At 66.6% G+C, this 21,511-nt stretch overlaps 13 protein-coding genes across 13 annotated transcripts in view; 7 read left to right on the plus strand and 6 right to left on the minus strand.

The window, feature by feature from the left end:
• F751_2189 (hypothetical protein) overlaps positions 1–816 on the plus strand; it is a gene marked incomplete at both ends in the record, with an annotated part of 2,506 nt that extends 1,690 nt beyond the window's left edge. Inside the window, 2 exons of the mRNA XM_011401238.1 lie at positions 32–405; positions 580–816. Coding sequence (XP_011399540.1) covers positions 32–405; positions 580–816 — 611 coding nt within the window. The remainder of the gene's footprint in view (positions 1–31; positions 406–579) is intronic.
• A 1,068-nt stretch (positions 817–1,884) lies between these two features.
• On the minus strand, positions 1,885–2,464 carry F751_2190 (hypothetical protein; the record flags this gene model as incomplete). Its single annotated transcript, XM_011401239.1, has 2 exons — positions 1,885–2,184; positions 2,441–2,464. 2 exons carry the CDS (start codon positions 2,462–2,464, stop codon positions 1,885–1,887), a joined length of 324 nt encoding a protein of 107 aa, XP_011399541.1.
• A 310-nt stretch (positions 2,465–2,774) lies between these two features.
• On the plus strand, positions 2,775–4,510 carry F751_2191 (Bifunctional aspartate aminotransferase and glutamate/aspartate-prephenate aminotransferase; the record flags this gene model as incomplete). Its single annotated transcript, XM_011401240.1, has 3 exons — positions 2,775–2,856; positions 3,005–4,103; positions 4,336–4,510. The coding sequence occupies 3 exons, from the start codon at positions 2,775–2,777 to the stop codon at positions 4,508–4,510; spliced, it is 1,356 nt and encodes a 451-aa protein (XP_011399542.1).
• F751_2192 (hypothetical protein) lies at positions 4,014–4,493 on the minus strand (the record flags this gene model as incomplete). The annotated part of the gene is made up of 1 exon (XM_011401241.1): positions 4,014–4,493. One exon carries the CDS (start codon positions 4,491–4,493, stop codon positions 4,014–4,016), a length of 480 nt encoding a protein of 159 aa, XP_011399543.1.
• A 213-nt stretch (positions 4,511–4,723) lies between the features above and the next one.
• F751_2193 (RNA polymerase-associated protein LEO1) lies at positions 4,724–6,744 on the minus strand (the record flags this gene model as incomplete). Its single annotated transcript, XM_011401242.1, has 5 exons — positions 4,724–4,861; positions 4,995–5,117; positions 5,250–5,645; positions 5,899–6,274; positions 6,506–6,744. 5 exons carry the CDS (start codon positions 6,742–6,744, stop codon positions 4,724–4,726), a joined length of 1,272 nt encoding a protein of 423 aa, XP_011399544.1.
• Positions 6,745–7,157: 413 nt separating this feature from the next.
• Positions 7,158–7,795, plus strand: F751_2194 (hypothetical protein; the record flags this gene model as incomplete). Its single annotated transcript, XM_011401243.1, has 3 exons — positions 7,158–7,322; positions 7,470–7,551; positions 7,662–7,795. The coding sequence occupies 3 exons, from the start codon at positions 7,158–7,160 to the stop codon at positions 7,793–7,795; spliced, it is 381 nt and encodes a 126-aa protein (XP_011399545.1).
• Positions 7,796–7,975: 180 nt separating this feature from the next.
• On the minus strand, positions 7,976–9,522 carry F751_2195 (COP9 signalosome complex subunit 7; the record flags this gene model as incomplete). Its single annotated transcript, XM_011401244.1, has 6 exons — positions 7,976–8,089; positions 8,283–8,448; positions 8,620–8,825; positions 8,986–9,071; positions 9,192–9,267; positions 9,376–9,522. 6 exons carry the CDS (start codon positions 9,520–9,522, stop codon positions 7,976–7,978), a joined length of 795 nt encoding a protein of 264 aa, XP_011399546.1.
• Positions 8,341–8,541, plus strand: F751_2196 (hypothetical protein; the record flags this gene model as incomplete). The annotated part of the gene is made up of 1 exon (XM_011401245.1): positions 8,341–8,541. One exon carries the CDS (start codon positions 8,341–8,343, stop codon positions 8,539–8,541), a length of 201 nt encoding a protein of 66 aa, XP_011399547.1.
• Positions 9,523–10,166: 644 nt separating the features above from the next.
• Positions 10,167–11,222, plus strand: F751_2197 (Rhomboid protease AarA; the record flags this gene model as incomplete). The annotated part of the gene is made up of 3 exons (XM_011401246.1): positions 10,167–10,371; positions 10,585–10,817; positions 11,082–11,222. 3 exons carry the CDS (start codon positions 10,167–10,169, stop codon positions 11,220–11,222), a joined length of 579 nt encoding a protein of 192 aa, XP_011399548.1.
• Positions 11,223–11,284: 62 nt separating this feature from the next.
• F751_2198 (Mannosyl phosphorylinositol ceramide synthase CSH1) lies at positions 11,285–13,047 on the minus strand (the record flags this gene model as incomplete). The annotated part of the gene is made up of 4 exons (XM_011401247.1): positions 11,285–11,307; positions 11,950–12,073; positions 12,201–12,371; positions 12,643–13,047. 4 exons carry the CDS (start codon positions 13,045–13,047, stop codon positions 11,285–11,287), a joined length of 723 nt encoding a protein of 240 aa, XP_011399549.1.
• A 452-nt stretch (positions 13,048–13,499) lies between these two features.
• F751_2199 (hypothetical protein) lies at positions 13,500–15,972 on the plus strand (the record flags this gene model as incomplete). The annotated part of the gene is made up of 7 exons (XM_011401248.1): positions 13,500–13,608; positions 13,729–13,960; positions 14,072–14,285; positions 14,489–14,635; positions 14,785–15,396; positions 15,502–15,512; positions 15,714–15,972. The coding sequence occupies 7 exons, from the start codon at positions 13,500–13,502 to the stop codon at positions 15,970–15,972; spliced, it is 1,584 nt and encodes a 527-aa protein (XP_011399550.1).
• A 32-nt stretch (positions 15,973–16,004) lies between these two features.
• Positions 16,005–16,199, plus strand: F751_2200 (hypothetical protein; the record flags this gene model as incomplete). Its single annotated transcript, XM_011401249.1, has 1 exon — positions 16,005–16,199. The coding sequence occupies one exon, from the start codon at positions 16,005–16,007 to the stop codon at positions 16,197–16,199; it is 195 nt and encodes a 64-aa protein (XP_011399551.1).
• A 171-nt stretch (positions 16,200–16,370) lies between these two features.
• Positions 16,371–18,810, minus strand: F751_2201 (NIPA-like protein 3; the record flags this gene model as incomplete). The annotated part of the gene is made up of 7 exons (XM_011401250.1): positions 16,371–16,424; positions 16,821–17,276; positions 17,421–17,516; positions 17,696–17,787; positions 17,938–18,149; positions 18,327–18,416; positions 18,554–18,810. 7 exons carry the CDS (start codon positions 18,808–18,810, stop codon positions 16,371–16,373), a joined length of 1,257 nt encoding a protein of 418 aa, XP_011399552.1.
• Between the last annotated feature and the right edge of the window lie 2,701 nt (positions 18,811–21,511).

Raw genomic sequence — 21,511 nt, forward strand, 5'->3', positions numbered from 1 at the left:
GCTGCCCCCGTCGTCCCCGCCGCCTTCCCAGAATGGGGCCGGGTCATGGACCGCTGGGGCACGGGCCTGCTGGCCACCATCGCCTGCGTGGCCGAGGCCGCGGCCCGCGGCTGGCGCCTGCCCCCCGACGCCTTCACGGCGCGCATGGCCCTGGGCCCCCACCTCCTGGCCCCCACCGGGGTCGACCTGGGGCGTGCCCCCCGGGAGGGCGACGTGTACGCGGGGTACCACTACGACCTCAACTTCCTGACCGCGCACGGCGCGGCGCGGTACCCGGGCCTGCACGCCTGGCTGCGCTGCGGCCGGCGGGTGGCGGTGCGCATCCCCCGGGGCTGCCTCCTGCTGCAGGCCGGGAAGCAGATGGAGTGGCTGACGGGGGGGCACGTGCGCGCGGGCTTCCACGAGGTGGGAGGGGTGGAGCGTGAGGGGGAAGGGGGAGTTGCAGGGGAGGAGGCGGTGTGATTGGGGATCACTTGCCTGGGCACTGGTCCGATGGGGGGCTGGGAGGGGTGCCTGGACCAGGGGCCCTGGCACGCAGACCACTCTCGTCGACCGCGATTGACCCCGGCCACGCCCCAGGTGGTGTGCACGAGAGGCACCCTGGAGGCAGCGCAGCGTGCGCAGCGTGAAGGCCGCCCGCTCTGGCGCGTGTCCTCCACGGTGTTCAGCCAGATCGGGTCGGACTGCCTGCTGCGGCCCCTGGGACCGTTTGCCACGGAGGCAGCGTGCGCAGCGTACCCGGACACACTCTGCGGGGAGCAGGTGAAGGCGGAGCTGGCGGCCATCAACCTGTCGGGCACATCTGCCCAGGACTGAGGGCATCGAGGTGACGGCATGTGGAAGCGTGAAAGTACGCAAAGGGCAGGAGCCATGCCGGCCAGCCGGCCTGCCTCAAACCCCCCTGACGACCATGCCATGCTTCTCCACATAGATTCCAGGATCAGTGACATGCCCCCCCTGCGTGGTGAAGCCCTCGCAACCATGTGACACAGCAAAATCACGAGGGGGCCATCTGGCATGGCACCCACCAAATCGGAGTATATCATGGCCGGGCGCTGGAGCTGGTGGCTGTGTTTGGGCTCTGGGGCGGCCCTGAGGTGGCCCCAGGGAGCTGTTTGGCCCTCTAAAGGAATTTTGCAGTCTGGCCCCCTCCACTCCACCAGTGTTTGACCTGGATGATATGCCACATTACTTCTCTTCACTCAAGCAATAGGGATCCCGAACGGACCGGTCATCAGGCTGAGTCTTCGTCCTGCCAGTCTCTAAGTGAGAGCGAAGCCGGCGGGCACTGCCCCTGGTATGCCGGTGATGAAGGAGTGGCTCCACCAACCAGCTCGGCAGCAAAGGTACCGTGGCTGCGTCCCGTGCATGGATGAACGCGTCGACCTCTTTGTCTGACCCCTGCTCCAGGACCAGTTTGGCCCTATTCAATCCAGCCAGCAGGCATTCGTACTTCGCCGCTCTCTCATCTTTTGGGCTGCTGGGACCATCCTCAGCGCTCAGCGGCAATGTTGCGCCGCCACTGTCCTCCGGGCACAGGCAATGGGTAGTCTCCTTTGCCAGGTGCGGGGCATCAATCAGAGCTGACTCACCATCTGGGTGGAGCCTCCGGTGGTAGCGATCCATCTTTCTGCGGTGGTCTCTGCAGCGGGGCTTGCAGAACAAGGTGGGATTGGGCCACTTGTGTGTCTTTTCAGCACTCTGCAATCACTCAACGCCATGAACTCACGCTATGTCCTGGTATGTGATGTGGTGTTTGCGGTAGAGGTCTGGGAAGTCATGCAGGAGTTTCCGCAGGCCGTCCGGATGCAGCTTGCCCTGCTCAGGCCAGCCCATTCCCTTCCTCACAATGTTCTGGATGATGATGGCCAACTCCCTGTTGGACTACGTGGGATTGGCATTCAGGAGCTCCGTCAGCTTGTCCGTCACCCAGGAAGACAGACGGTGGCACTGCCTGGTGTCCTCGTCGTGGCCGGTGTGGGGGTTGTGGCGGTAGATGATAATGCTGTCTGTCTTCCTCTGCCTCAGCGTCTTGATGACGAACTTGTGCTGGCAGCCCGTCTTGATGGACATCTCCCGGACCTCGTTGGTAGGCTGCAGCCGCTGTTTCTTGGTGGACCGTGCCGTCCCGGTGGGCGTGTCGGGGCCCCGGGCGCAGGTAGAGTACGCCTTCGCGTCCCAATTCTGCAACAGGCGGTGATGAAAGGGACAATGATTGAGATGTGGCAAGTACAGGAGGTTGCAAGCCCTGCTGAGAGGAGCAGCACATGCAGGTCCGTCGGGGTGGCCGTTTGAATTCGTACCTTGTCAGGTGATCTGTTCTCAACCTTGAAGAAGGTCTGTACTTGCGCATCTCGCCGTGCAGGAAGTCACTAATGCGGTCTGTAGGTATTCTGGCTTGGGTAGAGGGCGCTGCGTGATAGCTGTCCTTCACAGCGACGCCGGCTGCTTCCAGGTCGGCCATGGTGAAGTAGTCCGGTGGGGGTCGTGCAATTTGGGCCAGCCCCTCATGGTAAAGGGTGGTTTATTTCTGCCTCGAGTGTGACTCGGGAGGACTGTCAGGGTGCCTGTCTACCTAGATTTATTGAGAATGCAAGCCTGAGCCCCGGAGGTCGATCGCCCAGGGCGCGAAAACGCACGTTTCCGACCCCCACCGCATCGCTGGCCGGCATCATGTCGCGTGCTCGCTTGAGTGGGGTCTTCGAGCCTGTAAGGATCCCAGGTTCCACGTGCTCCCCACATCTCCAACCAGCGGCAGGCTCGAGTGCCGAGGGATGGAGCGGGCCCTGACCACCTCCTGCTCCCTGCGTTGCGTGCCCTTTGCCCACCCAGCCAGGCACCCGAGGGCTGCCAGAGGTACATTTGGTTTGGGGTTCCAGCCATGCATTGCGTTATCCGATGCGAGGCGAGGGGGCTCGTGATTGTTACACCTACCATCATTCCCTTCCCTAGAATCTGTCCCTCCACTCCACACACACGCACACCCACCCAAACCCATGTGCAGCCCCCCTGCTCCGTGCCATGGCCAGCCCCGTGGACCAGTCCCTGAACCCGCTGGTGGCCTCCCTGCGCCCCTCCGCCACGGTGCAGCTGACCGACACGGCGGTCCGGCTGCGGGAGGCGGGCGTGGACGTGGTGGCGCTGGCGGCGGGCGAGCCCGACGCGCCCACCCCCGCCGCCGTCTGCGCGGCGGGGATCGAGGCCATCGCCTCCGGCCTCACGCGCTACACGCCCAACAACGGCACCGCCCCGCTCCGCGCCGCCATCGCAAAGAAGCTGGCGGCCGAGAACGACATGATCGTGGACCCAGCCCAGGTGGTGGTCTCCAACGGCGCCAAGCAGGCCGTGTGGCAGGCCCTGCTGGCCACCTGCGGCCCGGGGGACCAAGTCCTGATCCCCGCGCCCTACTGGGTGTCCTACCCAGAGATGGCGCGCCTAGCGGGCGCCACGCCGGTCGTGCTGCCCTGCCCCGCCGCCGAGGGCTTCCTGCTCACGCCCCGGCGCCTGGCGAGCGCGCTCACCCCCGCCTCCCGCCTCCTCATCCTGTGCTCCCCCTCCAACCCCACGGGGGCGGTGTACCCCGAGGCCACGCTGCGCGCGCTGGCGGAAGTGGTGGCCGCCCACCCGCGCCTGCTCGTCCTCTCCGACGAGATCTACGAGTACGTGGTCTTCCCCCCCGCGCGCCACGTCTCCTTCGCATCCCTGCCGGGCATGGCGCACCGCACCCTCACCGTCAATGGCTTCTCCAAGGCCTACGCCATGACCGGCTGGCGCCTGGGCTACCTGGCGGCGCCTCCAACCTTTGCCACCGCCGCGGGCGTGGTGCAGAGCCAGTGCACCTCCGGCGCCAGCAGCATCGCGCAGCACGCCGCACTGGCCGCGCTGGGCCTGGGGCCGCACGGCGGCGACCCCGTGGCGCGCATGGTGGCGGCCTTCAGGGAGAGGAGGGACTACGTGGTGGCGCGCCTGCGCGCCATCCCGGGCGTCGTCCTGGATGCGCCCGACGGCGCTTTTTACGTGTTTCCCGACGCCTCGGCCCTGGTGGGGCCGGGCGCTGAAGCCCCGGGATTCGGGCCGGTGCCCACCGTGGCCGAGCTGTGCAGGTGAGGGAAAGGGTGAGGCATGCCTCTGTGTGGGGCGAGGTGTGAGGGAGGGGTGATGGGCGCGCGAATGGTGCTCGGCAGGGAGAGCACCACCAGCTGATGCACTGTATAGAAGGAGTGTGCCCCATTGCTCGAGACTCCGTCGTGCACCTGAGCAGGTGCATGTGCACCTTCATGCACACACATGCACCCACACATCTCTGCCCCGCTCTCAACCCCTCCCCGCAAAAAGATACATCCTGGAGGTGGCGCACGTGGTGGTTGTCCCCGGAGAGGCCTTTGGCGAGCCGGCCTGCTTCCGCATCTCCTACGCGACCTCCATGGAGCAGCTGGAGAAGGGGCTGGACCGCATCGCCGCCGCCCTGGCGCCCGAGAAGCTGCAGCGCCCATCCGACGTCGCGGCGTGAGCCTCGGCACGTACCCTTGCAACTGCTCCGCCCCGATTCCCCCTCACTGCTACGGTGCCTGCCCTTCCATTTTGTCAAGCCGTTCATCGTGACTGTTCCACTCTCAGCTGCAGGTACCTACAGCCAGACACGGCATGCTGCTTGGGCATGGGTGAGGCATGATGCATGGCCACCGGCCAATCACCTCCATTTCAGAGGATACATCACACCTGGTCACTCGTCGTCATCGCTGTCCAGCAACACGGTCCTCTTCTTGGCACGGGGGGCGGTAGCCGGCGCGGGGGCCTGCTTGGGGGCCGACGGCTTCCGGGGCGGGGCCTCTGGCTCATCGTCGTCCGGCGCCAGGAAATCCTGGATGGGGTGAGGGGAGGGAGGCCTGAGTCGATGAACTGGAGAGCGATTGTCCGGTGTGACCGCACAAGGTGACCAGGACATACTACACTCTGATTTCTGGGAATATGCCCCACCCCTTGTCCCCACGCACATCGAGATTGTCCTCCTCGCTCAGCCCCTCGTCCTCGCTGTCGATGGTGCGGGGCCGCGCGGGTGCCGGGGACGAGGCCGGCGCCGCCCTCTTGGCACCCACCAGCCGCGCCGCCGCACGAGCCTGGCGGTCGGGGGGGAAGGGGTCCGGGGGGGGAGTCTCTTGACCGTTTGGAATCAACGACATTTGAGAACACAGTGTGTCCCCGTGCTGCCGCTGAGATTTGATTCCGCCCCGCCCACCCAAGCCCCTCACCTCCGCCTCCTCGCTGTCAAGGCCCCGGGCGGCCACCCCACGCGGGCCGCCACGCCCCTTCGCATCGACGGCCTCGTCGCCGAACAGCGCCTCGTCGTCGTCCTCCTCCAGGTAAGCAGAGGAGAGGCGCGGCGCGCGCGCCGGCGCGGCCGGCGGCGCGAAGCGCCGCATCGTGCGCGCCTGGCGCTCGGCCAGGCGCTCGCGGTCGCGGATGCGGCCCTCTTCCGCCAGCTCTCGCTCGCGCTTCTGGCGCGCAGGGTCGGCCAGGGTAGTGGTCCCCTTGACGCGGCCCACTCGCGCGCTGGTGCCCTCCACGCTGGCGGCCAGGCGGCGGTGGAAGCCGCTGGACAGGCTGGCGGGCTGGAAGACCAGCTTGGAGAGGAGCTGGCCCTGGCCCTGCGAGGGAAGGAGGGAGTGGCTTGGGGAATAGGTGGGAGGCACTTGTGAGTATGTGCAGAGAGGGGTGGGGGTCCCGTAAGGTGCCCACCATACACGGGGCGGTTTTTTGGTATGGAGCCGACACGAAGAGGTGAGGAGAGCCTGGGATCTGGAGGGCAGGAAGAGATGGCAAGGAGGAGCCCTCGCCAACGGATAGCTTCCCCTGCCCCCAAGAACCACAAGACACTGCACACTCGCGCATCGCCCGGACCTGGATGACTTGCGCATGCCGGGCGCAGAGGTAGTTCTGGTCGCCGCTCACGTCGATGTCCCGCACGTCCAGGACCTCGGATCCCAGGAGCAGCTGCTGCGAGCCGTCGCTCCAGCGCACCAGCCGCGCGTTGGAGCGCTGCACCGCGGCGCCAGCGGCGTCCCGCCCCCAGCGCCAGCGGATGGTGGTGTGGTCCCGCAGCCGCTCCCGGGCGGTGCTGGCCCCGGCCTCCGCGGCAAAGGCCTGGGCGTCGAAGGGCCGAGCCTCGATGCCCAGGATGTTGCTCATCTTGACCAGGTGCAGGGAAGAGGGGAGGGGAACGCTGTGCAGCGGGACCTCCACCTCCATGGGCGGGCCCCGGTCTGGCGGCGGGGCCCTGTGTGGTTTGGGCGTAGGGTAGTGTCGAGCTGTAACGGCCGGACATCACGCAGACACTCTTCCCAAGCAGCCCATGCGCCGATTGATGATGGGTGGGGGCATCTTCGACCCTCAAGTCCACTCTCCAGCAGGCCGGCAAGGTGCCAGTGCACCCTGAATGCCCCAGCCACACCCCACCATAACCAGCACATACTCTGACAAAAAACAGCCCACACTCTGCCATACCCACCCTAAGCCATCGTCTGCGTCGTCCCAGGCCGTCGCATCGCCTCCCTGGGAGGCTGCCTCGTCCTCATCGTCACTGCCAAACAGGTCCCGCATCTGGTCTTGCTCAACAGGAGCAGGTGCCGGTCCCGGACCCTCGTCATCTGGCCCAGCCTGGGGCGCGGTCGATGCGGGCAGCGGTCCATCGTCATCCTCAGACTCGCTCCCAAACAGCTCCCGCATGCGGTCGCCCTCCTCCGCCATAGTGCCGGTGCGGAGAGGAAAACCTCTCCCCGGGAAGGGGAGCGCTCCCGCACCTGCAAGGGATGCCTGTGCTCGGGTGTGTGACTACCAATGCTAAAAGATGCTTCCTGAGTATTTATTTCGTAAGTTTTTTGGGAAGGGCAAAGCGAGCGAGGAGCCTTGATTGCAACTGAGAGACCTCAAGGTCTCCAACCCAGGCACCAGGGCGCGAAGATCGTTAGTTTACTACACCTAAAACTCCCTCAACCCGAGTATCCTGTCCACTCGAGAGGCATCAACCACTCGACCATCGAGAGGGCAAGCCTTTCCATACGCGAACCATTCAGGAGGGGTTGCTCCCGGGCAAGTGTGTCGCCATGTCGCTCGCGGTGCTCAGGACCGCCCTGCGTTCTTGGCAGCCGCTCGCACGATGCATGGCCACCAAGGAGATCGCTAAGCCTGCATCTGATGCCGTCGCGGTAGACCAGGATGGCACCACCATCCTCTACCCGGCCCAGGCCTTCAAGGGGGATGTCCGGTCCACAAGCGGGCTGGGCATGGGCGACGGCCTCACCACCCACACCAGCAAGTGGATGGACGTGAGTCACAGAGTCTAGTTAGCGCTCTGGTGTTGACGGTAGAGAGTCGTGCTCTTGCAGTGGACGGGGCCTCTGCTCAGTACACACAACCATTTCCATCGTCGAGAGGCACCACCCACTCCACAGCAATGCCCCCTACATGCACAGGGCAACGGCAAGTCCCCGATGGAGTACATCCAGGCAGCGGAGCCAATCAAGGTTCACGGCCTGACCGTGGCATCGTACGGGAGTGAGTTTGGATGGCGTACTGCAAGGCTTGCCCGAGGCCCTGGTATGGGATCTGAGTGCGGGGTTGAATGCTCTGCCTTGAACAAATCCCTCTGCACCCCTCTGGTCCAGGCGACGACCCTGCCCTGGGCTGCCCTGTGGAGTACATCACCCTGAAGGGCACCTCCCGTGAGCACCCGGCGGTGTGCAAGTACACCGGCAACAAGTACTACAGCGATGACTGGGTGGGGGGCGGCGCCCACTGAGCGAACTCACGTCCCTGCAGGCTGCATGAGTGTGCAGGCTGCCTGGCAAGCTGATGCTGGTTGCGTGTGCAATGAAATGTAGCCCAGACCCCTCGGGCCTGTAACCAGCCTGGAACGCACAACGCCCGCAAGCCTGCGCATCGTGGGATGGCAGCAACACATCGAGCTGCGCCCCTGGTGTCAGCGCCGCCTCTTTGGGAGGCGTGCCGCGTTGCCAGGCGTGGAGCCCTCACCCATACTCTCCAGACTGAACATCTCGCTCTCATCCGCAAACAGGCCACTCAAGCCATTATTCTGCGAGAGGATAGGTTGGGGTGGCGTGCTGACGAGAGGTGCATATGGGGATGACGCTCTCGTGGGGTGGTGCAGAAGAAATAGGGTGCTCATAATCCATGCACACATGCACATCACACTACGCCCTGGGTGCAGGTAGGGGCGGACTCGGCTTGCTCCATGCCCCCTGTCACATCCACCTCCCAGCACGTACCGCCGGCCCCTCCGCATCTGCTTCATGCACGGCTGCAGCGCCCTCCCGCTTGGCCTGAATGTCGGCTGCGAGCTGCGCCTGCTGCGCCGCCTCTGCAGCAGCCCCCTCCACGGCGCTCTGCAGAGCGGCCTCCACGGCGGCAGCGACGCCCCTGGCGCTGTCCAGCCTGGAGCAGATCAGGGCATTGGGTGGGGGGTGTCGATACCAGTCTGCCCACCGGCCATCGGCAGAACTGCAACACAATCTAATGCGCAGATGATACAATGCCACGATGCTCCTGCACCCCAGGCCTTGCGGGGCACAATGGCCCCAATTTTGCCCTCCATGCTGCACCCACCAGGCCCCAAGGGATGCGGCGATGGCACTCAATTGGGCCGGGCTCGCATCCCTTGCCACGCTCTCCTCGACGAGGAGGCACTGCTCTGCCTGGTCCAGGCGGCCACGAACCAGCCCCGCGCCGATGCAGTTGGTGACCAGGATGTCCTCCAGATCACGCACGTCCTGCAACCCCAAGGCGGGCAGGAGCTCTGCATAAGCCAGCCTCTGATGCCCAGGGACGGAGGAGGGAGGAGGGGGGGTTAGGAACGGGAGTCTCAGCCGTGCAGCAATCATGGCAAGTGACGATGCCACCTTCAGGCAGGGACGAGAGCAGGGGCGCACCGCATGCCCTGACCAGAGCGCATGTTTCCAAAGCGCCCCTCACCCGTCTCGAGGCCGCCAAAGACAGCACGGTCAGTGCTCTGAGCTTTCTTTCTTGGGCTGCTGTCAGACGCAAGCCGCTGGCCTGGCCTGGTGGTGTGGCAGGCCCCAGGGGGAAGTTTGTGATGTCAGGGTTCAGACCCAGAAAGGGGCACCTTTCTCCCAGACGTCGCTGTATGCAGCTATAGCGCCCTGGAGCGGCCATGTTACCTGAATAATCTTGCCAAGTACCGTAGGAGAACAGGTTCAGCAGACTCAGAGCGGCAGCATCCTCAGTGTTGGAGAGCTGCGGTGGGGCAGAGTGAAGGGAGGTGTCAATTGCGTCGTCGGTGTCCAACCGCGTGGTGCCGCCATGGAGGTAGCACCCCCAGGGTCTCCAGTCACCCAATCTCACCTCCTGTACAGCTGTGAGGTGGAGCAAGTCCCCGAAGGTCGCCAGGTCTGGTTCCGTGGTGGCGCGCGAGATCAGTTCGGCTAGAGGTCGGCCCCGCAGAGATCGCGCGAGCTGGGCATACTGCACCCGCTTGATGTCGGACGGCATGTGGCAGAGTTTAGGATTGGTAACAGCTATCTCAGCAAGGCCATCTCACCAAGCGCTGTGCCAGGTAAGCTCTGCCACTCCTCCACCCGGGAAATTCGGAGGGCCGAGCAACGTATTGATGAGATGGGCAAGGGACCTTTGCGAGTTCCGGTGACCGGGGGTGTACAGAGCTACAAAGTGCACGCCTGGGTCGCAATCGCGCTCATGATCACCGCATGCTCTGCATGGGGAGGTCGCATGACATGGCGCTGATCTGGAGCAGTCGAGAAGCATCCTGGCAGTAACAAGCTTGGTATTGAATGTCCCCCATTTGCATGTGCGTGAGCCCCTCGGTGTCCGTCGCAGCTTCTGGCAGCATGACGTTGGGGTCGGTAGGGGCCTGTTCTTCGCACCGCCTGTGCCTGTCACCCACATCGCCTCCATGCGAGTCGCATCTGAGAATATATCAATCTCGGATAACATATTCGAGCCGATTATGTAGGACTAAAAAGCCCTCGCCATGTACCCTGGCTGCTCTGTCCGATGGCGATGACATTCTCAAAAAGTACGGCATCGATGCTGCTGTCACTGAGGTGGCCCCCAGCGCCGTCCCCTTAAAACCCCAGGCGCCACGTGCGAGGGTGCCGGCGCAGCGCAGGAAGGGCATGGGCAACGGCGTCTTCTCCCTGCTCCTGCTCAACTTTGGAGTCTTTGCGGCCGCCCGCCTGCTCAATGCGCCCATCCTGGCAGCCCTCCCGCTGCACCACTGGGCGCCGCAGTGGTGGCAGTTCATCACCGCGACCTTCTGCCATGCCAGCTGGGATCACCTGAGCGGGAACGCCTTCTCCCTGCTCATATTTGGGCGCATAGGTGTGGAGGGTGGTGTTTTTTGGAGCCTGCCTCAGGTCGTGATGATGCACCCCGCTGCCAGCATCGGAGGCCGAGGGGTTGGATAGCTGCTGGGGGGCCGTCCACATTTTTCACTCCATGTGCGTCACATCATGCAGACATGTTACCCCCTATTGAATGACTGCCTGCCCTGGAAACGCCCTTCACCCACCCCCCACCAAACCCCAAACCCAGTCGAGGACGAGGAGGGGGGCGTGGGCGTCTGGGCGACCTACCTCCTGTGCGGGCTGGGGGGCTGCCTGGCCTCCTACTTCTCGGCTCCACACACACACACCGTCTCGCTGGGGGCCTCGGCCGCCGTGTTTGGCCTCTTTGCCGTAGCGGTGCTCACCAAGTTCAAGCCCACGCTGCGGCACCTTCTGGAGGCTGTGGTGCTCGGCACCTTTGTCATGAAGCAGCTGCTCAACGTAAGTCGGAGTGAATCGAGTGTGGGCTGGTCAGCGGGGGGTACCGACCAGCGGTGCTCGAGGAGGCTGGCTTGGGGCGAGGGTCTGGAGTCTGCTGGGAGACATGGGGCCTTGCTGCTGGGCCTCGATCGAATGGGGATGATGTTTAGGTTTGAGGCACCGGGGTCCACTAGGTGAATACTCATGATCATAAACTCGTTTGCCCTCCAATGACCCCCGCGCCCTTCCCCATCCCCCTGCCCACCCCTTCCCCGGGAACAACAGGAGGTCCACATGGTATCCAGCGGGAGGGCGTTGACCCTGGCCGGGGTCCAGGTGGGCCACCTGGCTCATCTGGCGGGCGCCCTCGTCGGCGTCGTCCTTGTGCTGATCCTGTCCCGCCTGCCCAGCGGCGAGGAGAAGTGAGGTAGAGCCTCAGTGTTGCCTGGCATGGAGCGTACAAGTTACAGTAATTGCGATCAGCATACTCAAATGGGGGAAAAGGGGTTCCCTGAGTACCAAAGGAGGGAGAAGGCCTGGGATATGTGCATTTGGTCGAGGGCGCCAGAGAGGGAATAGTTCTGGCGCAGCAGCCTGGATAATAGATACTAGTGATGGGACGAGTCCTGGTATGGAATGCATATCCTGAAGAAAGCTGCGTCCCGGCTTGGCTGTAGCCATAAATATACTGGGACCGGGCCCGGGAGAATTGCGCGCAGTGGTCCCAAACACTGGCCATGGATTGAAACAATTTGCCTTGCCCCCCGCATCCAGCCCCTGCCCAGCCCTGGTCCCATACTGTAAGCCCCACCAGGCGCCTACATGCCTAGCTGCGCGCCGCCCACTGCCCACACGACGTCCTGCGGGGTGAGGACGCCGTGCCGGTTGCGCCCCCGCCCGTGCCAGCTGGCGCTGTAACGGTGGTAGCCCACGACGCCCGGCGGGGCGGCGCCCGCGCCGCGCGCGATGGCGACGGCCCGGTGGCACCGCCGGTCGTCCCAGGCGCAGGGCGTGAGGAAGGAGCCCAGGGGCCAGACGCGGAGGGCGCCGCCGGCATGGCTCGGCGCGTGGAGGCCGGCGAACCCTCCGGCGCCGTCGGGCAGGCCCAGTGCCCGGCGCGCGGCGGCCGCCAGCACGCCCGGCCCCGTCTGACGGTCGATGGGCAGGTCGGCGCGGGGCGCGCGCCGCTCCAGCTCCCCCGCCACGTCCAGCCAGAGCTGGTGGCCGGGGACACTGGCCATCGCGCCGTTGGTCACGCCCTCCATGGGGCCGGTGCCCTGGCGCAGTGGGGGTGTTTGGCTTATTTTGGTGGGGGGGGTGCTCATCTGCTGCGGCCCCCGAGTGCCTCGTGTACTCCACAGAGACAGCAGCGCGGCCCTCTGTCACCGAACAATCCCGTCTCACCTGCAACACCACGTCGGCCCCTGCCAGCATGGGCTCCAGGGGTGCAAAGCACTCGATGTCCAGGTCCAGATACACCCCTCCGAGGGTGTGCAGGAGGAGGGGTCGGAGGGCGTCGGAGCGACTGACGGGGTGGTCGTAGGACAGGAAGGTGGCCAAGAAGCCGGGCCAGAACTGCAAAAGGGGGGGAAGAGGTTGATGCGGCAGAGGGGAGTGGGCGGGTCAGGAGTGCACGAGCGGGGAGGGAGGGAGCCCCGCAGTGCCCTGCTGTGTGGGCTGCTGAGTCAGCATAGCTGCACAATCCACACAGCAGACGCTACCAAAAAAGGCTTTCTTCAATGATTCATGTACCCAAAGATGCCTGCACGCGCCCTTCGGCCATGACCCTTCCCTGCCTTGGCCCCCCTCTGTCAATCCCCCTCCTTGATCATGCCTCAGTCCCCACCTTGGCGACAAAGGCCTTGGCCTCAGCCTCCCCCCAGAAGACATGCTCCCAGTGGGGATGGAGCCTCAGGCAGGACTCGCTCCACGCGGGGTTGGTGGCACTTCCTTTCCCCTGTGCGCCGCGGAGGAAGCTGGCACGGTCCGGGAAGTAGATGTGGTGCAGGATGGGAGGGATGGTGATGGTCAGGTTGCTGGGCTGGCAATGTCTGCCCAGCTGGGCATGCATCCATTGGACGGCGTCCGATGCACCACTGCCCTCCAGCGGGGTGCACGGCGGAGGAGGGAGCTGGGTCTGTCCATCCGCATGAGGCTGGGGTGGGGCAGGGTCTACCTGGAGGATGCACAGGCCCAGGAGCAGGCCGGCGATCGCGCAAATGCAGAACACACGTAAGATCGCGTGGTGCATGGGCAATGAGAGGGTCGAAGCCCCTCACGCACCGGCTTCTGCACTGTCTTTGGACGTTGCGATGACGCGCATCCAAGGTGCCGGTGCCCCAGCCAGTTGTGAAGCCGGGGGGCCCACCTCCGCTCACTCCTCGCGGAGCACAGGGTCCGTTCCTGCAGCCCAAAGGCCTTATAATGCTCCAGGTCCTTGGGTTGGATTATTCTGCAAGCCCATCTCGACCGATCCCAAACACGGTACAGAGCAGCACGGTCACGTATGTGCGTCTTGATCCCGGACCACTTGAAAAAGCAATCGTCAGGCACGCACAAGTGCGATCATAGACTGCGGCCACGGAGCAATTGAGTGCCGCCCACACTTTAGACTGGTGTGCAGTGATTATTGAAATAATTTCTGCACCTCGAGCCCAACCACTGAAAGGTGCCGCTGCGCGTCTCGCCAGGAGTGGTCCCGGGATGGGACAAACTACCCAGGCCTCTCCGGCCCTGCACTCCGCTTTGAAGGACATACACAACGTCCCCAACTCTTCTGCAGCGCGTAAAGTATCCCAGCACAACGCTCTAGGTGCGCGATGACTGTGAGGGTTCCGCCCTGTGCCTGCCAGCACTCTGGGTCGCCCCTGTGCACCCGATTGCAAGGCACAGCAGCACACATCCTCTTCCCCAGCACACGCCTTCTGTACAGACGTCACAGACCTGCTAAAAAGGCGGATGCTGGCCCCCAAGCTGCGCTGCACGGCTGAGGAGGCTGGCGTGCGCGTGGAGGTTCCCCCGCCCGACGCCGCCGCCACGGAGGACCACCTGCAGTCCAACCCGGTGTACTCCCCCGCCAACTCCAGCCTGGCCCACGCTGCCTCCCGCCTGGCAGCCCTGCGTGCCTCCCGCCAGGCCGCACCACCCGCCAGCCCCCACAGGCAGTCCGCCAGCGCGCCCTGCAGCCCCAAGGGCGGTGCACCCGACCAGGCCAGCGGCTCCCCGCCCTCGCGGGAGGACGGCGCGCGCGCCGCGCGGCGCTCGCACCGCGCCAGGCGCCAGTCCACGCGCGTGGCGGTGCAGCGCTACGGCGAGTGGTTCACGGGGGACGACCAGGAACTGGACCGGAAGCTGGCAGACTACAACCTGGACGTGGCCGCCGGCAGCCCCATGGCAGAGGTGCAGCAGGCAAGGCGCGCCGCGCGGCGCGAGTCCTGGATTGCTCGCACCCAGACCTACGCAGGCTCCTCTGGGGCCTCGCGCGGAGGGGTGCGTGCCTAGGTGTGGGTGGGTTGGAGAAGGGGCTTGAGGAGGGATGGGGGGCCGAAGAAAATCACTGGAACACACTCGCAGCGGAAACATGCTCGGGTCGCTCGTGGATTTCAGTCCATCTATCGGGACCCAGGGCCTCCGCACGCACCCAGCATAGCTTGTCCTCCCGACCCTCAAGCCCATAACACGCCCATCCACAGGATGATGTAGCTGGCCAGGTGGCAGACGTCGCTGCCCAGCTGTGCGCCCAGCTGGACCAGCTGGTGCCCGAGCAAGAGGCCGCGGAGGATAGCGCGGCGCCGAGGATGTCCCTCCGAGAGCAGCTGCAGGCGTCCTGGAACGGCAAGGTGGGTCCCCTTTGCAACGTGGCGCTGCTGGGCCGTTGGCAGATGGCGAGGCCTGGCGCCTTTTGTGAGGGAACAGAATAGGGTGTTCAGCTTGCCATATTCCCCGCCCTCCCCGCCCCCCCTGCCACCTGCTCCCCTCCTCTGCGCAGACCTACTATGAGCGCCTGGCGGCCATGACCAGCGAGGACGCGGCCGAGCTCGAGCCACCGCGTTCAGAGGCAGTGCCGGCGAGCGACGTGCGCCCGGCGGAAGCCCGGTCGGCGGCTGCAACGGAGATCAGACGGGAGGGGCACGCCATGCCTGCCTCCCCAGCCCCCCATGCTCGCCCTGCGACCGACGGCGCCAGGTCGGGCGGGGTATCGTCGCCCATGCCCGACTCCAAGACGCCCGGCCGCGCCCGCAGGCTCTCCACCTTCAACGACCTGACCGAGGGGCTGAAGGCACTGCGCGTGTCCGGCGCCGCCCGCGCCCGGCGCAGCAGCCTGGGCGGCCTGGTCAAGGCGCTCACCCCCACGCGTGCGAAGGAGGGCGTCCCCACGAACCCCGTCAGGGCGCCGCCCCGCCCGGCGCCGGCCTCCCCGGCCCGCAGCAGACCGGCGCCAGCCTCTCCGGCGCACCTCTCCAAGGCCCCCGCCTCCCGTCTGGTGGCACCCAGCCCCAGTGCGGGGCAGCGGACCCCGGCGCGGACCTCGCGCTTTGCAGAGGAGGGGCGTGAGTTCGGGCCCCCCGTGACGGAGGAGCTGGCGGCGGCCAGCGCCGCCGTCGCCGACCTGCAGGCCCGCCTGGCAGCTGCGGAGGCTGCGGCCGCGGAGGCCGCCGAGGGCGCGCGCCGCAGCGCGGCGGCCGCCTCCGCGTCGCACACCCAGTCCGTGCTGAGGTGCGGGCGGGGGGTGTGGGGTGGTGGAGGGGGGGCAGATTCATGAAGGCGCGTCTGGACTCGGTCTGCAGTCTGGCAGGGGTGCACGATCGAGGAGGCGGTGCACCGTAGTCACCATACACGGGAGGCCTGCGAGGGCACGTCAACCAAAGCGCCTCTCTGCACGCCCTCTCCACCCGCCGTCCCCCCAAAACTTGCCAGGGTGTCGGAGCGGGCTGCTGAGCTGGCAGATCGCCTGGAAGCAGCAGAGTCGCAGCTCAGCGTGCTGCTGCGCGCCGCCAGCAGCCTGCAGGCGGTGGTCAAGGAGGCGACAGCCGAGCTGGAGGAGGTCCGGGGCATGCTGGCCTGCGCTGTGATGGGGGTGCCGGGGTCAAGAGACGGGCCCGGCCAGCAGGCAGGCGGCCTTCCCCCGCGGAACCCCGCTGGACGGAGGGCGGGGAAGGGCGGGGGCTGGCGCTGAGTGCGAGGCCCTGCTCTGCCCCACCGTTTGCGATGTCTGGCCCTGTCGGCGCTGCCTCCCACCCCCCCGCCATGTCCGTGCCTGCCTGTTACAACCCTGTTGCATGCGGCACCGCTCCGAGACACGCGCTGGTCTACCCGGCTGGGTGCAAAGAAAGTGCGTATCGCCGCTCGACAAAATGGGAGGGGGGTTCAAGGTGCAGCATGCTGCGCATCACACATAAATAATCGGTCAGAGGGTGTGGGAAGGGGGACGTGGCGGGACGCAGAAGGCCCATGCAGCGGATCGGCTGCTCCATGTGCATGCGGGATGCAGCGTGCGGGTGGGAGGGAGGGTTCATCGGCCTGGCACTTCCTCCCTGCTGACCTCCTCGGCCCCGCTCAGCCACCGGCCCATGCTCAGGAGCGAGTCTCCGGCTCGCCGGGCTCCGCACCCTGGCCGTCCTCAGCCTCCTCGTCGGCCGTGCGGCCGCCGCCGGCCTCCCGGCCCGGCCGGCCGGCGGGGATGGTGTCGCGTGGCGCCTCGGCGCTCTCCGCGGCGTCCACGGCCGCCTGCTTCTGGCCGTCGCTCTGGGCCCCAGTCCCCGGCAGCGCGGCCTTGGAGGCGGCGGCCGGCCCGGCGTCCTTGTCCACCGCCGCGGGCGGTTCCGGCTCCGCCGCCGCGGCCGGCGCGCACGGCTGCGGCGTGGGCGCCCCAAGGTCCCAAGCCCCTCCTGGCATGGAGAAGATGGACAGGATGGGGCTGAGCACGCCCGGGGCGGCGGCCGCCACCCGGCTCGAGGCCTCCGACCCGCCGCTGGTCGACCTGGCCAGCCGCGGCGCGGGCTCCCCGCCGCCGCCACAGTCCACCTGCAGCGCCAGGGACGGGCGCAGGACCGCCCCCGGCACGCGCGACGCCCGGCCCAGGGCGGGGAGCTCCCTCCAGGCGCCCAGGCGGCAGGAGGGGGGCCCAGGGGAGCACGGCATGTCGAACACGGGGTTCTGGGCCAGCTGCAGCGCCCCGACGGGGACCGCCAGCGGCAGCGCGGGGGGGGAGGAGGGCTCGTGCTCCAGGTGGGCGGGCGGAGGGCCGGCGCCCGTGCTGGTGCTCCTCGCCAGCCGCCCCGCCGCCGCCGTGGGCCCGAAGCGCGGGCCGCAGGCAGCGGGGGCGCCGGGGTGTGCGGAATCGCTGCGCTCCACGTCGCCCCACAGGGCCTCCGCCAGGTCCTCCGCCGGGTCCTGCCCAGGCGGGGCGCTGCGACACGAGGCCCCCGTGCTGGACTGGGGGCTGGGCCGGGCGGACCCCGTCGGGCCCACCACCAGGGGCTGCGTGGAGCGAGGGCGCGGGGAGGGGGTGTTGAGTGGGGCGGCGGCGATCGAACGAGCGCGCCCGGCATCCGGCCTGCTGCGTGTGGGGTTTCAGCGCTTTTGCCGCACCCCTGAACCCCTCCCGCCCACTGCCAGCCCCACCTCCTTGCACGTCGCCAGCAGGTAGATGCCGCCCAGCAGTGTGGCGGAGCCCAGCACAAACATGGCGGTCGACAGGACGGTGAAGGTGCGGTACTCCTGCAATACAGGCACGGGTGGTTTGCTGTAAGAAAGGGGGAGTGCTGGGGAGAGGCTTTGGCTGTGCAGGGTCGGAAACGGGGCATTGCGATTTCGAAGTGGGACAGAAGGAAGGGGCCTCCAGCTCAACTCCGAGGCCCCAAACTCCCTGCCACCACACCCAATCGTGATGCACCCACCTGGAAGTACACCATGCCCGACAGCATGGAGATGAGGACCCACATGATCATCAACATGGGCATCATGGTGAGCACCGGGAAGCGACGCATGGCTGTCGTGCGGGAAGGGAGGGGTAAGGTGACGCGGCTGAGGGAGCTCGGGGCTCATTGCGCGTGGCCCTCCTCCGGCATGCTTCATTTCTACAAAAACACATAGACAGCCTCTTCCCGACCCCACCATCACCACCACCGCCGCCGCTCACCCTCAGAGTACTTGACCACCCAGAAGGCGGCAAAGGCCAGGAAGAGGAGCAGGGCCACGTAGGTGTACCAGTGCGTGAGCTGCGTGGGGCCCTGCAGCGACTTGCGCAGCAGCATGGCCAGGGACTTCCCATACACAATGCTCTGGGTGCCCAGCGCCGCAGCGTACACCGCAAAGGCCAGGGGCACCCAGTGGTGCCACTTGGGGCAGCCCCTGTGTGGTGGGGGGTTTGGGGGTTAGAAGGGGTGAGGTATGGGGTTTAAGAAGGGGTGAGGGATGGGGTTTGAGAAGGGGTGAGGGATGTGGCATGAGCATGGGCATTTGGGGAGGGAGGCCGCGTACGCAGAGACAAACATTGAGTCACTTAAAGCCCGAAAGAACAGTACCAACCTCTCGTAGGCCTTGCGGCCGTAGGCATGCACGCCAGCCGCCACCACCGCCAGCGTCAGTAGCCCCACCAAGTAGCCAATGTATGCGGGTCTGTGGGCGGGTGCGCAGTGGGGTGATATGTTTGAATGCGGAGGGTTGCTGCAAAAAGGAGCATGTGGAACCCTGCGAATTCCCCCACGGGGCGTGACAAAGTGCTCGCGACACCAGCCCCAGCACCCGCGACATACGCGGTGTAGAGGTGGCGCAGGTCGTCGGCGTCCATGACAGGGCTTTCATGGTTGCCAAAGGCCACGAGGAGGACACAGCCGACGATGACCACGCCCGTGGCGCAGAGGACGCGGCGCGTGGCCACCTCGCCGTTGATCAGGCGGGCGAACACCACGTTGGCCACGAACTGGACCACAGCCAGGGCGGCCAGCAGGGACTGTGCCGCAAAGGCAAAGGATAGGAAGTTGAGGACGTTGCCGGCGACGAAGAGCAGCATGCCGAGGAGCCACATGCACTGGCCGGGGCGGCGGAGGTACGCCGCCAGGGCCCTGCGGTGGGGCACAGGGATGGCGAGAGGGAGGAATGAGGGGGCCCTCAAAGGGAGGGCCCATAGGGAGATGGGTGGAACCGCCCATGGTTCACCAGTCCCTCTGGTACCCAGACTTGCCCTGAGCTCAACAAGGATGGTGGGCATGGTGCCGCAGCTGCAGCTGCTCGCGTGTGTCCTAGCTTTATGCAGTTCTGCAAGGGGAGGCGAGGCGGAGGTGGCGATGTAACCACCGTGCCGGGATATGTGCAAAACGGGTTTCGGCTTGCATTCGGGAGGCCCCCCCCGCAAAGCTGGAGCGTATCAACTCACTCTCAGCCCGCCCTCCCATCCTCACCGTTCCGAGATTGACAATTATGCCGCCTACAACATTAATAGCGGCCCCTATGGCCCATGTGCCCATGTCGGACCGGTGTATGCTGGTCCGATGGATCACCAGGAAAGCATGGTTTGCTAGGCTGCGGAGGCGGATGCAGGCGGAAGGGCCCCTGGTTTGCAGAAATCCTCGCACCAGATCTTCGAATACTCGACCACAATATTATCTCGAGTACTTGAGCACTGCATCGTGACACCGAGGCTGGCGGTTTACTGGTGGGTCGCTGTCTGTCACTGCCTTGAGCAGGCCCCAACCATAATGTATCCGGGGTCGAAGGAAGTGATCTGAGCTTTTTCCTGGAGATGGCAAGAGATGGCCCCCATGCCATCCTGCGTATTTTTCATCGGTCCACCAGACCATTGAATCCACACAGTCCATATTCAAAGCTCGTATGTAGACAAGCTGGCGTATTCCGGTGGCTCCGAGCGGGGCTCGGCACCCACGCTGGAGCAGGTCATAGGGGAGTTCTTTTTGAAAGGAGCACAGACGGTTCTCAGCGCCCGCCTGCCCCACGCGACCCCGTCCGACACCAAGGGGAGCGGCAAGAAGCGAGCATGGGTGAGCAGGTGGTGCGGGGCTATCGCGATGACCCTCGCGCCTTGCCACCCCTCTCGTTTGCCAGAACCAGCTGAACGCCTTCCGCGCCGTGCAGTTCAACTTGGAGCTGGACGAGGTCGAGTCGGCTAACAAGGAACTAGAGAAATGGCGACGCGATGCAGGCTTGCCACTCGTGGTGGAGGTGAGGGTGCTCGCATGGGGGATGGGGCTTCTGGGGGCGTGGTGGGTGAGAGGCGGGGGAGGGTTGGATCCGGGGTGCTGCGAGGTCCTCCTGCTCTCGGCGACACCGCTCCGCCCCCGCCCTTTCCACTTGAAGATCTTCTTAAGACCATGGGGAGCACAGGAAGAGAAGGTGGCACTGATGTCGGGTGACACTGGCTTAGGTAAGCCTTGCCTGAGAGCGTCGTGGTCGTCACGAACCAGGTCTTGTTGTCTTGTCTGGATGCACAGTCGTCTGCCTGTGCCTGTCGTATCCGCCTGTGATCCAGAACTGGAGAAGAAAGAGCTTGAGGGCCCACGTCCTCCTCCACACACCACAGTGGAGACGCTGCTGGAGCGCTGGGTCTTCCACCACCAGCAGCTCCTCCCCGACTCCCCTTCCTCCCTGTCCAAATCAGCGCTGGTGCGCCTGAGCCCCTCCTCTATCTACAAGCGCCTGGTCATCCTGCTGCGCTCCGTCTTCGCCCTCCTGCGCACCCTGCCCGCCCACAAGCTGTGCCGCGCCGGCGGCGCCGGCCGTCGCTCCGCCTTCTCGCTGGGCTACCGCCTGCACAGCAGCCTGCCCGGCGGCGCGGGGGAGGGCGGGCCGGAACGCTCCGGAAGTGGCGGTGGCGGCTCAGCGGGCGGGTCGTCCAGCGGCCCGGCGGGCCCCGGCGCGGCGCAGGCTCGCGCGCCCCGCGGCCTCGCGCGCTTCGCCTTTGCGCCGGCGGAGACGCCGTACGGCCGCATCCGGGTGTCGGTGGATTACCGCCCCGCCAGCGCGGTCACGGTGCTGGAGCAGACCAGCAGCGGCGCCGCGCCCCGCCTCATCATCCAGGACTACGTCGGCGGTGGCGGCGCGGCGGGGGCGCTGCGCGGGCGCGCCGGTCCGGCGGGCGCCTCCGCTCCACGCGCCGTGGATCGTGCAGAAGACAGGGGCGCGGCGGGCCCGCGCCATGCCCCGCTCCTGCCCAGGCCCTCTGCCCCCGCCGCCATGCCCGGCCTGGAGGCAGGGGCGGGGGGCAGCCCCAGGGTCGACCCCGGCCCGGGCCTGGCGCGCGCGGCCACGGCCGCCGTGGGCGTGGGGCCCGCGCGGGGAGCCGGACCCGCTGCCCATCGGCCGGGCGCGGCCCCGGCGCCCTCCCTCCGCCGCTCCAGCTGGTCCACGGGCGCGGCGCGCCTGTCCCCCTCCCGCCTGGGCGCCGTGGCCGCCCGCACCCCCGGGCACGCGGGCGAGGCCCCCGGCTCCGCAGCGTCGCCCGCGCCTGGCACCCCGCCCAGCCCCTGGGCGCACGCCGCGGGCGGGTCGGCGCCCGGCACGTCCGCCAGGCGGCACCCGCTGGCGCGCCCGCCGCGCGCCGCGGCGCCCGGCACCAGCCTTGACCGCCCGCAGCCGGCCTGGCACGGCTCCGCGCCCCAGACGCCGCCCCACCACGGATCGCACGACGGCGCGGGGCGCACGCAGGTGACCTGGGCGCCGTCGCCCGCGCGGGGGGGGAGGGGGGGGAGTCCGCGGGC

The sequence above is a fragment of the Auxenochlorella protothecoides genome (genome assembly GCF_000733215.1).
Source record: "Auxenochlorella protothecoides strain 0710 unplaced genomic scaffold scaffold2, whole genome shotgun sequence".
NCBI lineage: Eukaryota > Viridiplantae > Chlorophyta > Trebouxiophyceae > Chlorellales > Chlorellaceae > Auxenochlorella > Auxenochlorella protothecoides.